Source organism: Chaetodon auriga, chromosome 16 (assembly GCF_051107435.1).
Source record: "Chaetodon auriga isolate fChaAug3 chromosome 16, fChaAug3.hap1, whole genome shotgun sequence".
In the NCBI taxonomy this organism is placed as follows: Eukaryota; Metazoa; Chordata; class Actinopteri; order Chaetodontiformes; family Chaetodontidae; genus Chaetodon; species Chaetodon auriga.
This window is the reverse complement of record NC_135089.1, coordinates 741,876-756,084: the sequence shown is the minus strand read 5'-3', so window position 1 is coordinate 756,084 and position 14,209 is coordinate 741,876. Positions and strand designations below refer to the sequence as shown.

At 47.5% G+C, this 14,209-nt stretch overlaps 2 protein-coding genes across 2 annotated transcripts; one reads left to right on the top strand and one right to left on the bottom strand.

Annotated features, from left to right (window-relative positions):
- Positions 1–248: 248 nt before the first annotated feature.
- LOC143334561 (keratin, type I cytoskeletal 50 kDa-like) lies at positions 249–4,006 on the top strand. Its single transcript, XM_076753394.1, has 7 exons — positions 249–650; positions 2,093–2,175; positions 2,324–2,480; positions 2,557–2,718; positions 3,092–3,217; positions 3,459–3,679; positions 3,964–4,006. The coding sequence occupies exons 1-7, from the start codon at positions 249–251 to the stop codon at positions 4,004–4,006; spliced, it is 1,194 nt and encodes a 397-aa protein (XP_076609509.1).
- Positions 4,007–8,420: 4,414 nt separating this feature from the next.
- Positions 8,421–12,178, bottom strand: LOC143334563 (keratin, type I cytoskeletal 50 kDa-like). The gene is made up of 7 exons (XM_076753395.1): positions 11,777–12,178; positions 10,252–10,334; positions 9,947–10,103; positions 9,709–9,870; positions 9,210–9,335; positions 8,748–8,968; positions 8,421–8,463 (listed from the first exon to the last, which is right to left on the bottom strand). The coding sequence occupies exons 1-7, from the start codon at positions 12,176–12,178 to the stop codon at positions 8,421–8,423; spliced, it is 1,194 nt and encodes a 397-aa protein (XP_076609510.1).
- Between the last annotated feature and the right edge of the window lie 2,031 nt (positions 12,179–14,209).

Sequence of the window (14,209 nt, the reverse complement as noted above, 5' to 3'; positions counted from 1 at the left end):
GGTCTGCGAGCAGAGAAAGTGCTGAGACTTTCTCTGTCGCCGGAAACCCACCAGACCTGCAGGACCTCAACCCGCTCAGCTCAGACCGGTTTCCTCTGCGGCCCCGGGGCCACACGGCGACTCTCCCAGCATGTATGGCATCTCAACCTGACTGACCGCCTCCTCTCCCCCAGCCTCACTTTCAGGTATAAAAGGAGGCGACGTCCCAGCAGTTCTTCACTCTCCGCTCAGAGCTCAGACCTTCAGCCATGACCTCCTTCTCCACCCGCAGCAGCTACGTGTCCTCCCCCATGAGGAGCTCCATGATCGTGGGTCCCCTGTCGTCCTCGTCCTCCCAACGCCTCGGCAGCATGAGGGCCGGCAGCGTGTACGGAGGAGCCGGAGGGTCCGGAGTCCGTGTCTCCAAGGCCTCCTTCACCTCCTCCGGAGCCCTCGACCTGGCCGACGCCATCGACATCTCCGCCAGCGAGAAGAGCACCATGCAGAACCTCAACGACCGCCTGGCCTCCTACCTGGACAAGGTGCGCAGCCTGGAGAAGGCCAACAGCGAACTGGAGCTGAAGATCAGGAAGTTCCTGGAGAGCCGGACCGCTCCGGAGGCTCACAACTTTGACGTCTTCAACGTCCGCATCAAAGACATGCAGGACCAGGTGAGACCAGAACGACTGAAATCCTGCAGCTTGAGCAGGACAGATCAGGATATGCTGACTTCTCCCTGAATTCAGTGAACCTTTCAAAAGCTTCACAGCTTTTACAAAGTAAACATATAAAAAGTTTTTCATTTAGACACATTTGACAGAGTCCAAAATGTAAGGAGATAAATGCTAAACTGATAAACACAAAGTCAGTTTGTGATTTTCTAAAATGCTCAGAAAATTGCACAGAATTTGGTTTGTGCTGCTCAGGTGTTTCTCAGGTTGGTTGACTGCAGTCTGTGTGTCCTTAAAGTCTCATGGTCTAAAGGAAGGGACAAAAAACAGCAGTTCAGCCAGTGAACGACACAAACCAGCGTCATTGTCTTTGATTCTGAGGCAGTAATTTGCTCTTTCCTGTCTACAGTCACAGTTAGTTAAAAAAGGCTGAGTGTGTGTTGGACGACCTGAGCCAATGGAAAAAACACAAATGCGAAGGTGAACATCAAACAGGCGACGGCAGACACGGAGACACGTTCACGTCTTCAGTAAATATGTGTTCTGCATATTTGCACTAAAGATTGTTTGAAGTGGAAAACACATTTCAACACATGAGGGTGAAGAGAGATGAAGGTGTGAAGCAAGAAAGAAATTTTACTTTTTGGTTTTTAACTTTTAATACTTTTTTTTATTCTTCACCATTTTTACATTTTTATAATCGATATAAAATTCTTCTATTGTGTATTTTTAATTCTTGACTTCAATAATTCAGCATTTAGCATTAACAACTTTATTTCTGACATGGTTTTAAGTTTCTAACCTTTAGAGGTTTGTTGGTTTTCAAAGGTTTAAGTTACTAAAACTTTTTGGAATTCGCAGCAGTGAAACTTTGCTTCACTTTCTTAAATATTACAGCTTGAAGTTTTTCATGAATGTATTTATATTTTACTCATTTCTTTATTGAACACGTATTACACCGTTGCTGTTTTGATTTAGTTTTAACTTTTAGTTTATTTTTTTTTTATTTTTTAAAGAAGTTTTAGTTCTTTGGTCTTTAGTTTGACGTCTTTCAAAATGCTGCTTTGGTGTTCGGAGGTTTCCTGATTCACCTTTTAAAAACTTAATTCATTCTGTGAATTAAAGGCAATTTAAAGTTTTCAGTATTTCTAAATGTATTCTCTATTTATGAATCAACAATGTGATAAAATGCAGTAATTCAACCTGGTGAAGCATTTTCAGATTAAACATCAGATTTTATCCAAGTCTGAGTCTGAAACACCGATGAAGACACAAACGAACATTTCAAAAGTCAACATGTGATCAAACGTTTGTGAGTCGCTGCTTTGGAGCCACCTGGTGGCCACAGAGCTCCACCGACTTTAATGAATGAATTTAAGCTTCTGGAGCTTTCGACCAATCAGCTGCTGGCTCACACAGCTTCTCTCTTCCTTCCCGCTCAGATCATCAACGCTGCTCGTGGAAACTCCACCCTCGTCCTCGCCATCGACAACGCCAAGCTGGCCGCCGATGACTTCAGAGTCAAGTGAGTGCGAGACTTTGCTTCCTTGGACGCCCAATCGTGCGTGGAGACTTAAAGTAATCTGATTCCATCTGTCAGTGAGCTCGGCCTCCTCGAACGCTTCACTCCAACATTCAGGTGAGTTTCCTGAACTGGTTTTGGTGTTTTTCAGGTTCGAGAACGAGCTGGCCATGCATCAGTCGGTGGAGGCCGACATCGCCGGGCTGAAGAGGGTCCTGGACGACCTGTCTCTGAACCGGGCCGACCTGGAGCTGCAGGTGGAGGGTCTGAGGGAGGAGCTGATCCTGCTCAAGAAGAACCACGAGGAGGTGAGACCAACAGCAGCGAGACAGAAAAAGAAATGAAGCGCTAAAAGACAGAAGTGTAACCAGGTTCTTCCCGCAGGACCTGCTGGCTATGAGGGCCCACATGGGAGGTCAGGTGAACGTGGAGGTGGACGCCGCTCCTCAGCAGGACCTGTCCGCCATCCTGGCCGGGGTCAGAGAACACTACGAGGCCGTCAGCAACAAGAACCGCAGAGACCTGGAGTCCTGGTTCCAGGCCAAGGTGAGACCACGTCGTCCAGTTTTCTGCTCTGAACGTAGTGACTGCTGCCCCCTACTGTCCAAAACCAGCTCAGACTCCAGTCCCTCTGAAACGGCTTTGTGGTTCTTATGCTTTACTTATTGTTGGTTAAAAAGTTCATTCTTAAACTCATTGGAAACTTCACCTGCTGAGGAAGATCATGTGACATGGCCGAACGCTCCAGAACAGCCACGGATGGACTTTGTGAAGGTTGAGTGCAAAGGTTGCAGCTTTAATGGTCACGTCTTTACTCCATGTTTGAGCTGTAAACTGTGAGTTCTTACAGCTCTCCGTCAGGCTGCTCTCTGATCTGCTGATATTCGATCAGTAACATTATTGATACTTATCTCCACAGACGGCCGAGCTGAACAAAGAGGTGGCCGTGAGCACCGAGACCCTGCAGACGTCCAAGTCTGAGATCGGAGGGTTCAGGCGAACTCTTCAGTCTCTGGAGATCAAACTGCAGGCTGAGATCAGCAAGGTGATCAAAGGCTCCCTCCCACGAATACGCACACGTATAGATACTGATCAGTTCACTGATGGATCGAGTTGACGTTACAGAGTTTCTCAGAGTCATTTCGGACATTTTGAACTTTTCATCCATTTCCTTTATTTGCCGGCACGATCGATCTCCCGTATGAACGTGGCTCTGGAACGTTTGAGGGTTTTTATTGCAGCAAAGTGTTTCTCACCTGACCGTCCTCCCTCTTTCTCCTGAACAGAGAGGAGCTCTGGAGGCGACTCTGGCCGAGACCAGCAGCCGCTACGCCGCCATGCTGGCAGGTTACCAGGGGCAGGTGGTGGCTCTGGAGGAGCAGCTGGCCCAGCTGAGGGGCAACCTGGAGAACCAGAAGATCCAGTTCGCCGAGCTGCTGGACATCAAGACCAGGCTGGAGCTGGAGATCGCCGAGTACAGGAAGCTGCTGGACGGAGGCGTTCAGAGGTGAGTGGAGGAAACGGCTCCGTGGCTCTTTCATACGTGTGGTTTAAAGTCCAGCGGACACCGCTCCGACGTCTGATGATCAGGTCTGAAGTTATTTCAATGCAACATGAAGCCGCAAAAAGAAGAAAATGTAGTATTTCATGACATCAAAGTACTTTGATGTCTTTCCTCAATGTTGCTCATCTTCTTCATCTTCATAACAACAAGACATCCGTTTACGTGTCATCAGACAAAGAAACTCATCAGAAAGCCCAAATGAACACGTGTGTCCTTTGTTTCTGCAGCACCCTCATCACCACCACCACCACCACCACCACCACCAAGTAGACCAGTCAGACCAGCATCAAAGCAGGAACCCGTCCAGCCAATCAGATGCTGTAAAGTGTAACCTGAGTCTGTGCGAGCTTCTTCAATAAAAACCCAGTCTGACATTATTTCTGTGTTGGTTTGCTTTTATTTACCGCTGACTCATCACTGACTGAACTGGGTGAGACCACGTGGGGCCCTGCGGTCTCAGCGTGGCCCCGTCCCCTCTGAACGCATCAGCTCTCATGGAAATCACTGAATAACAGCTAATCACAGGCGTGTGTGGAGATCAGGGTCATCAGTACCAGATTAATGTCCTTCTTCGTGTCTTCACACTTCACTGCCATGAGGATCAAAGTCCGAGGCTGAGGACAGTTTGCGTCCGCTCGTCTTTCAGGTTGGAGGCCTTAATAATAAAGGTCACTTGTTGACCCGCAGGTTCGATTCCTTCGTTTTTGGCTTCAGGAAACTGTTTGTAACACAGTGTGTAACATGTGAAACATTCTCTCCTTTTCTTTTTAAGGAGAGGATTGAAGAAACGTGTCCATTAATCAATAAACAAACTCAAATGACCAAACCTGAAATATATTGAAAATAAACCAAAATATGTACAACATGAATCACCGTCTGTCTCGTCTATTTGTAGAATTTCTTGTTTCTTATCATAAACAGTTATTTCATTATTGAAACGCTTCGCTGACGGTGAGGCCGAGAGCTCCCCCTACTGACATCTGCAGGCATAGCTAATCAATCACCAGCACCATCTTCCAACAAGGCTCAGCAGGTAGATCACAGATCAGCTCTGACTGCAGGTAAGAATCTTTACAGGATGGAGCAGATAGATCTGAGGGGCCGTCACGTGATTAATGGGGGAGGAAAGAAGAAGCTGTGATCCACCAAACGCTGATCTGTCGGACATTCGGTGATCTGAGTGGACCTCTTTGGGCCTTGAACACTTACTGAAATGAAAGCATGTGAAACGTTTCAGAAGCACATACGTGTTTTTATTTTCATCTGATTTTTATTGTTTTATTTGGTCCTGATTAAAGTAATGTGGGAGGAAACCTGAGCACCAGGAGAAAACCCACACAGCACCCACATGGAAACAAGGTGGAGGTGTTGGATACACCATCATCAAAGCAACACAACACAGGCAGCTGATTTAACCAGAAATTTAAATTTAATGAAATACTAAAAAAAAAAAAAAAAAGAAGAAGAAGTCTGAGTGTAAATAATTCAAAACGTGTTGCTGTTAAAGATCTTTGAAAATAGAAAAAACTGTTACTTTTAATGAAGATGTTTTAGAAAGGAAAAAAAACCCACTGGTGTCAATAAAGATATTTAAAAAAAAACAACAGACAAAAGCATTTTGCATTTTTTAAAAGTGTTCCTTCAAAGCTCAAAGCCAATAGAATGGAACCTCTGTGCTTTGATGTGGGATTCTATAAATGAGCTGTCTGACTGTTCTCCAGTCAGTTCATCAGATCCCCGACAGAGAGACTTTGGCATTATTGTGTTGTGTAACACAGTCACGTAGGATTCACTACAGAGGCGTCTTAAACAGACCAGTACCGTCTACAACAGACCAGTGCCGTCTACAACAGACCAGTGCCGTCTTAAACAGACCAGTGCCGTCTTAAACAGACTAGTACCGTCTACAACAGACCAGTGCCGTCTTAAACAGACCAGTGCCGTCTTAAACAGACTAGTACCGTCTACAACAGACCAGTACCGTCTACAACAGACCAGTACCGTCTACAACAGACCAGTACCGTCTACAACAGATTGTTCAATGGCCCAAACAAACCCAGGAAACATCCGTCACCTTGGTGACCGTCACCTTTCCCTGCAGACGCAGGAAAAGGCTGCATGGTGGGTCGAAAGAGAGAAGTTCTGCCACAGGGTGCACGACCTCAAACTGAGAGTAAGCAGACTGGAAGGACTTCTGGAGCTCAGAGAGAGGGAGTTCAAGGCTGAACACCAGAAGAACTACGAGACCATCGCAGAGTACGAGTCTCAGATCTGTTCCCTCAACAAACGTCTCCGGTCCCAGACAGAGCAGGTGGACAACGTCCCAGACCAAAGCACCGAGCTGCTCAAGTTGAAGCTGGAGAGCCAGAAGAGCGTCATGCTGCAGAACGAACTGCAGATGACGGTGAACCGGGTGGAGCACGAGCTCTACCTGAGAGACAAGGAGAACCAGGCTCTCCAGAAGGAGAGAGACTCTCTCTCTCTCAGGCTCAAGGAGGCAATGGACAACCTGTCCAGCAACAGAGCTGAATTTCTCCAGAGCGACAAAGCGTGGCAGACCAAATACAACGATCTGCAGGAGAAGTTCAGAGAGGAGCTGGTCAAGAAAGACCAGAGCTGGGAGACGAGAGTCAAGCAGCTGGAAGAAGAAAAGAAAGAGCTGGCAGAGAAAGACCAGAGCTGGGAGACGAGAGTCAAGCAGCTGGAAGAAGAAAAGAAAGAGCTGGCAGAGAAAGACCAGAGCTGGGAGACGAGAGTCAAGCAGCTGGAAGGAGAAAAGAAGCGTCTGGAGGAGCTCTGTCTGGAAGCCAACACCAAGAGGAGGGCCCTCGTGTCACGAAACAAGTGGGTGAGGAGCGGACCGAAAAAGGCGGCCAAAAAGAAAAGGCCGACGGTCAAGGAGACCAAGGACACAGGAAAGGACGAGAAGGACAAAATGGAACTGGACCACAAGGAAGAGAAGGAAAGGCTTTCTCTCTGGTTCAGCGAGGCCACCAAGGAGCTGTGGAGAGTCAAGGCTGAATTCATCCAGAACCACAACGACTGGCAGACCAAACACAACGATCTGCAGGAGAAGTTCAGAGAGGAGCTGGCCGCAAAACAACAAGGCTGGGAGACGAAATTCAAAGAGATGGAGGACGAGATGAAGGATCTGCAAGACCTCTGCCTGAAGAAGAAGGAGAAGACGAAGGGACGCTTCAGGTTTCTCAAAGTCTTCAAGACCAGACAGCGAGCGGAGGACGACACCGGAAGTGAAGGACACCAGAAGGAGGAGAAGAAGAAGCAAAAGGAGGAGAAGAAGGAGGCTCGTAAGAGCTGGTGGCAGAGGAAGAAGTCGCGTAACAGCGACAGCGAGGAAAAGGAGGCTGCTGGTTGTTCTGTTTAGGTCGAATAACGGCTGCTCCTTCATCCTCCGCCGTCACCCTCCACCCCTCCTCCACCCTCCTTCCACCTGTCTTCAACTCTCCCTCCATCCTCCTTCCACCCTCTCCGCTGTCTCCATCATCACTGTCTCCATCGTTCTCCCTCCAGCACTCCTCCACCTCCATCAACCCCCCCCCCCCCCATGACAGCATCCACTCAGAAACACCTCCACCTTGTTTCCATGTGGGTGCTGTGTGGGTTTTCTCCTGGTGCTCAGGTTTCCTCCCACATTACTTTAATCAGGACCAAATAAAACAATAAAAATCAGATGAAAATAAAAACACGTATGTGCTTCTGAAACGTTTCACATGCTTTCATTTCAGTAAGTGTTCAAGGCCCAAAGAGGTCCACTCAGATCACCGAATGTCCGACAGATCAGCGTTTGGTGGATCACAGCTTCTTCTTTCCTCCCCCATTAATCACGTGACGGCCCCTCAGATCTATCTGCTCCATCCTGTAAAGATTCTTACCTGCAGTCAGAGCTGATCTGTGATCTACCTGCTGAGCCTTGTTGGAAGATGGTGCTGGTGATTGATTAGCTATGCCTGCAGATGTCAGTAGGGGGAGCTCTCGGCCTCACCGTCAGCGAAGCGTTTCAATAATGAAATAACTGTTTATGATAAGAAACAAGAAATTCTACAAATAGACGAGACAGACGGTGATTCATGTTGTACATATTTTGGTTTATTTTCAATATATTTCAGGTTTGGTCATTTGAGTTTGTTTATTGATTAATGGACACGTTTCTTCAATCCTCTCCTTAAAAAGAAAAGGAGAGAATGTTTCACATGTTACACACTGTGTTACAAACAGTTTCCTGAAGCCAAAAACGAAGGAATCGAACCTGCGGGTCAACAAGTGACCTTTATTATTAAGGCCTCCAACCTGAAAGACGAGCGGACGCAAACTGTCCTCAGCCTCGGACTTTGATCCTCATGGCAGTGAAGTGTGAAGACACGAAGAAGGACATTAATCTGGTACTGATGACCCTGATCTCCACACACGCCTGTGATTAGCTGTTATTCAGTGATTTCCATGAGAGCTGATGCGTTCAGAGGGGACGGGGCCACGCTGAGACCGCAGGGCCCCACGTGGTCTCACCCAGTTCAGTCAGTGATGAGTCAGCGGTAAATAAAAGCAAACCAACACAGAAATAATGTCAGACTGGGTTTTTATTGAAGAAGCTCGCACAGACTCAGGTTACACTTTACAGCATCTGATTGGCTGGACGGGTTCCTGCTTTGATGCTGGTCTGACTGGTCTACTTGGTGGTGGTGGTGGTGGTGGTGGTGGTGATGAGGGTGCTGCAGAAACAAAGGACACACGTGTTCATTTGGGCTTTCTGATGAGTTTCTTTGTCTGATGACACGTAAACGGATGTCTTGTTGTTATGAAGATGAAGAAGATGAGCAACATTGAGGAAAGACATCAAAGTACTTTGATGTCATGAAATACTACATTTTCTTCTTTTTGCGGCTTCATGTTGCATTGAAATAACTTCAGACCTGATCATCAGACGTCGGAGCGGTGTCCGCTGGACTTTAAACCACACGTATGAAAGAGCCACGGAGCCGTTTCCTCCACTCACCTCTGAACGCCTCCGTCCAGCAGCTTCCTGTACTCGGCGATCTCCAGCTCCAGCCTGGTCTTGATGTCCAGCAGCTCGGCGAACTGGATCTTCTGGTTCTCCAGGTTGCCCCTCAGCTGGGCCAGCTGCTCCTCCAGAGCCACCACCTGCCCCTGGTAACCTGCCAGCATGGCGGCGTAGCGGCTGCTGGTCTCGGCCAGAGTCGCCTCCAGAGCTCCTCTCTGTTCAGGAGAAAGAGGGAGGACGGTCAGGTGAGAAACACTTTGCTGCAATAAAAACCCTCAAACGTTCCAGAGCCACGTTCATACGGGAGATCGATCGTGCCGGCAAATAAAGGAAATGGATGAAAAGTTCAAAATGTCCGAAATGACTCTGAGAAACTCTGTAACGTCAACTCGATCCATCAGTGAACTGATCAGTGTCTATACGTGTGCGTATTCGTGGGAGGGAGCCTTTGATCACCTTGCTGATCTCAGCCTGCAGTTTGATCTCCAGAGACTGAAGAGTTCGCCTGAACCCTCCGATCTCAGACTTGGACGTCTGCAGGGTCTCGGTGCTCACGGCCACCTCTTTGTTCAGCTCGGCCGTCTGTGGAGATAAGTATCAATAATGTTACTGATCGAATATCAGCAGATCAGAGAGCAGCCTGACGGAGAGCTGTAAGAACTCACAGTTTACAGCTCAAACATGGAGTAAAGACGTGACCATTAAAGCTGCAACCTTTGCACTCAACCTTCACAAAGTCCATCCGTGGCTGTTCTGGAGCGTTCGGCCATGTCACATGATCTTCCTCAGCAGGTGAAGTTTCCAATGAGTTTAAGAATGAACTTTTTAACCAACAATAAGTAAAGCATAAGAACCACAAAGCCGTTTCAGAGGGACTGGAGTCTGAGCTGGTTTTGGACAGTAGGGGGCAGCAGTCACTACGTTCAGAGCAGAAAACTGGACGACGTGGTCTCACCTTGGCCTGGAACCAGGACTCCAGGTCTCTGCGGTTCTTGTTGCTGACGGCCTCGTAGTGTTCTCTGACCCCGGCCAGGATGGCGGACAGGTCCTGCTGAGGAGCGGCGTCCACCTCCACGTTCACCTGACCTCCCATGTGGGCCCTCATAGCCAGCAGGTCCTGCGGGAAGAACCTGGTTACACTTCTGTCTTTTAGCGCTTCATTTCTTTTTCTGTCTCGCTGCTGTTGGTCTCACCTCCTCGTGGTTCTTCTTGAGCAGGATCAGCTCCTCCCTCAGACCCTCCACCTGCAGCTCCAGGTCGGCCCGGTTCAGAGACAGGTCGTCCAGGACCCTCTTCAGCCCGGCGATGTCGGCCTCCACCGACTGATGCATGGCCAGCTCGTTCTCGAACCTGAAAAACACCAAAACCAGTTCAGGAAACTCACCTGAATGTTGGAGTGAAGCGTTCGAGGAGGCCGAGCTCACTGACAGATGGAATCAGATTACTTTAAGTCTCCACGCACGATTGGGCGTCCAAGGAAGCAAAGTCTCGCACTCACTTGACTCTGAAGTCATCGGCGGCCAGCTTGGCGTTGTCGATGGCGAGGACGAGGGTGGAGTTTCCACGAGCAGCGTTGATGATCTGAGCGGGAAGGAAGAGAGAAGCTGTGTGAGCCAGCAGCTGATTGGTCGAAAGCTCCAGAAGCTTAAATTCATTCATTAAAGTCGGTGGAGCTCTGTGGCCACCAGGTGGCTCCAAAGCAGCGACTCACAAACGTTTGATCACATGTTGACTTTTGAAATGTTCGTTTGTGTCTTCATCGGTGTTTCAGACTCAGACTTGGATAAAATCTGATGTTTAATCTGAAAATGCTTCACCAGGTTGAATTACTGCATTTTATCACATTGTTGATTCATAAATAGAGAATACATTTAGAAATACTGAAAACTTTAAATTGCCTTTAATTCACAGAATGAATTAAGTTTTTAAAAGGTGAATCAGGAAACCTCCGAACACCAAAGCAGCATTTTGAAAGACGTCAAACTAAAGACCAAAGAACTAAAACTTCTTTAAAAAATAAAAAAAAAATAAACTAAAAGTTAAAACTAAATCAAAACAGCAACGGTGTAATACGTGTTCAATAAAGAAATGAGTAAAATATAAATACATTCATGAAAAACTTCAAGCTGTAATATTTAAGAAAGTGAAGCAAAGTTTCACTGCTGCGAATTCCAAAAAGTTTTAGTAACTTAAACCTTTGAAAACCAACAAACCTCTAAAGGTTAGAAACTTAAAACCATGTCAGAAATAAAGTTGTTAATGCTAAATGCTGAATTATTGAAGTCAAGAATTAAAAATACACAATAGAAGAATTTTATATCGATTATAAAAATGTAAAAATGGTGAAGAATAAAAAAAAGTATTAAAAGTTAAAAACCAAAAAGTAAAATTTCTTTCTTGCTTCACACCTTCATCTCTCTTCACCCTCATGTGTTGAAATGTGTTTTCCACTTCAAACAATCTTTAGTGCAAATATGCAGAACACATATTTACTGAAGACGTGAACGTGTCTCCGTGTCTGCCGTCGCCTGTTTGATGTTCACCTTCGCATTTGTGTTTTTTCCATTGGCTCAGGTCGTCCAACACACACTCAGCCTTTTTTAACTAACTGTGACTGTAGACAGGAAAGAGCAAATTACTGCCTCAGAATCAAAGACAATGACGCTGGTTTGTGTCGTTCACTGGCTGAACTGCTGTTTTTTGTCCCTTCCTTTAGACCATGAGACTTTAAGGACACACAGACTGCAGTCAACCAACCTGAGAAACACCTGAGCAGCACAAACCAAATTCTGTGCAATTTTCTGAGCATTTTAGAAAATCACAAACTGACTTTGTGTTTATCAGTTTAGCATTTATCTCCTTACATTTTGGACTCTGTCAAATGTGTCTAAATGAAAAACTTTTTATATGTTTACTTTGTAAAAGCTGTGAAGCTTTTGAAAGGTTCACTGAATTCAGGGAGAAGTCAGCATATCCTGATCTGTCCTGCTCAAGCTGCAGGATTTCAGTCGTTCTGGTCTCACCTGGTCCTGCATGTCTTTGATGCGGACGTTGAAGACGTCAAAGTTGTGAGCCTCCGGAGCGGTCCGGCTCTCCAGGAACTTCCTGATCTTCAGCTCCAGTTCGCTGTTGGCCTTCTCCAGGCTGCGCACCTTGTCCAGGTAGGAGGCCAGGCGGTCGTTGAGGTTCTGCATGGTGCTCTTCTCGCTGGCGGAGATGTCGATGGCGTCGGCCAGGTCGAGGGCTCCGGAGGAGGTGAAGGAGGCCTTGGAGACACGGACTCCGGACCCTCCGGCTCCTCCGTACACGCTGCCGGCCCTCATGCTGCCGAGGCGTTGGGAGGACGAGGACGACAGGGGACCCACGATCATGGAGCTCCTCATGGGGGAGGACACGTAGCTGCTGCGGGTGGAGAAGGAGGTCATGGCTGAAGGTCTGAGCTCTGAGCGGAGAGTGAAGAACTGCTGGGACGTCGCCTCCTTTTATACCTGAAAGTGAGGCTGGGGGAGAGGAGGCGGTCAGTCAGGTTGAGATGCCATACATGCTGGGAGAGTCGCCGTGTGGCCCCGGGGCCGCAGAGGAAACCGGTCTGAGCTGAGCGGGTTGAGGTCCTGCAGGTCTGGTGGGTTTCCGGCGACAGAGAAAGTCTCAGCACTTTCTCTGCTCGCAGACCGTCAGGTGAGGATCTGAGGCCTCCAGGCGACGCCTCAGAGGGGCCCCGCAGCTGTTTGTACGGGCTCCTTCACCCGACGGGTCGGTCCCGTCAGGCCCCACGGAGCCCCGAGGACCAGACATCCAGTCAGACCTGAGAGGCCTCCCAGAGACATTCATCATTCACAGACATCAGGAGTTTGAGGCGCTTTAAAAAGTGAAGGATCAAATGTTGTTTTGTGGCTGGAGAACATTCTGCTGCTTCAGCTGAAGAAACTGTTGAAGACCAGAACCAGAACTCAGAGTTTCTCCCCTCTGACAGCTCTTTGGCTTCTGTTAAAGAAGCACCTTTAACTTTCTTCACCCCCCAAAACACACCAGAGCCATTTTTGACCTGTGAGCCTTTAAATGGTTTCATATTTCTACAAAAACTTTCCTTTTTCCTTCCTCACTCCGTCATTCTTCTGGGACCCCACAGACCCCTCCTGGTGTGGATCTGGGTCTGCACAGGTTCTGGAGCCCCTTCAGGCCTGTTTGGGTTTTTATCTGTCTAAATTAAATTGTTTTTCAGGCAACATAAACGGCTGTAAGGCCTGTGAACGTCTCGCTGTTCCATCCTGAGCTTCAGCTGAGACGAACCGTCGGTGGAGCTCAGGCTGTAGTTTCTTGTGCTGATCAGCTGGGGATCTTCGGGGCCCTGGACTCCCACCTCAGTATTTGATCTTCACCTGCTTTCCGGGGATCACAAACCGATGTGAGCGCAGTGAAAATCAGGTGGTGATGAAGAGCCCTCCTGTGGCAGAGGTGAGGAACTGCAGCTGCAGTGAGTCTGTGCTGGTCTGCTTCAGAGACCTGCTGCCATCGCTGTTCGCTTCAGTGAGGTTTGTCCAGCTGGAAACTACAGTTCCCAGCATCCCTTGGTGCAGTCATGTGGTCAAACAGCGCGTGAAGCTTTGCCTTCTCAGACGATGATTATTTATGAGTCCTGTGATTTTATTTTGCCGGTGCATGTTCCCACATTACAGTGACCATCAGTGAGCGTGAGGCCTTCAGGGCCCTCAGAGCTCCGGTTTGAACTTCAACTCTTTTTGTTGGTTTCAAATAAAACTTTATTGATCCCACACCAGGGACAAGAATAAAGGAGAGACGTAGAAAAGACCATGAGGACAGTAAAGAGGGTCCAGAGGAAACAGAGATTACAGAATGGACAGGAAACCGTCGAAGGCTGTAACTTCCTTCAAAACACACGACTGAGTCTCTGTGTGACCTTTGACCTCCCTGAATTCAACGATATCATCATCGTGTGCATTGACAGAACGTTTCCACACACTGAAAAGCTGTGATCAGGTGTGAACAGGTACGTTAAGAAGTCCCTGTCCAAGGACTGAAGGACTGACGCTGCAAACCTGGACACACACTCCGTCTTGTACCTGCCGCGCAGCCTGATTGGATGTTAATGTGTGATGCAGCGCACCTGTGTGGAGGCGTTTCTCCACTGCTCAGTGTCTCACCTGGCTGTGTGTATTTACATGTATTTATACTGCGTCTGTATTTATACTGTGTGTGCATGAACACAACAGACATGAAGTTACTGCGAATATTTAGACTGTAGTATTATTTTTTACTTCTCAATGTTGCAGATACTCATATACTGTGAGGTTTAAGTCCTCAGATCTTTGACCCAGGTAAAAGAGCTAATACCACACTCTACAGTAAGAACTAAAGTAAAAGTCCTGCATTTAAAATTTTACTTGAGTAAAAGCACAAAAGTATTTGCATTGAAAAAGTACCAAAAGTAAAAGTAC

Coding starts and splice junctions, on each gene's coding strand:
- LOC143334563 (XM_076753395.1), bottom strand. CDS start 12,178: ATGACCTCCTTCTCCACCCGCAGCAGCTACGTGTCCTCCCCCATGAGG. Junction 10,335..11,776: donor TCAAAGACATGCAGGACCAG/GTGAGACCAGAA, acceptor CTTCCCGCTCAG/ATCATCAACGCTGCTCGTGG. Junction 8,464..8,747: donor CTGGACGGAGGCGTTCAGAG/GTGAGTGGAGGA, acceptor TTGTTTCTGCAG/CACCCTCATCACCACCACCA.
- LOC143334561 (XM_076753394.1), top strand. CDS start 249: ATGACCTCCTTCTCCACCCGCAGCAGCTACGTGTCCTCCCCCATGAGG. Junction 651..2,092: donor TCAAAGACATGCAGGACCAG/GTGAGACCAGAA, acceptor CTTCCCGCTCAG/ATCATCAACGCTGCTCGTGG. Junction 3,680..3,963: donor CTGGACGGAGGCGTTCAGAG/GTGAGTGGAGGA, acceptor TTGTTTCTGCAG/CACCCTCATCACCACCACCA.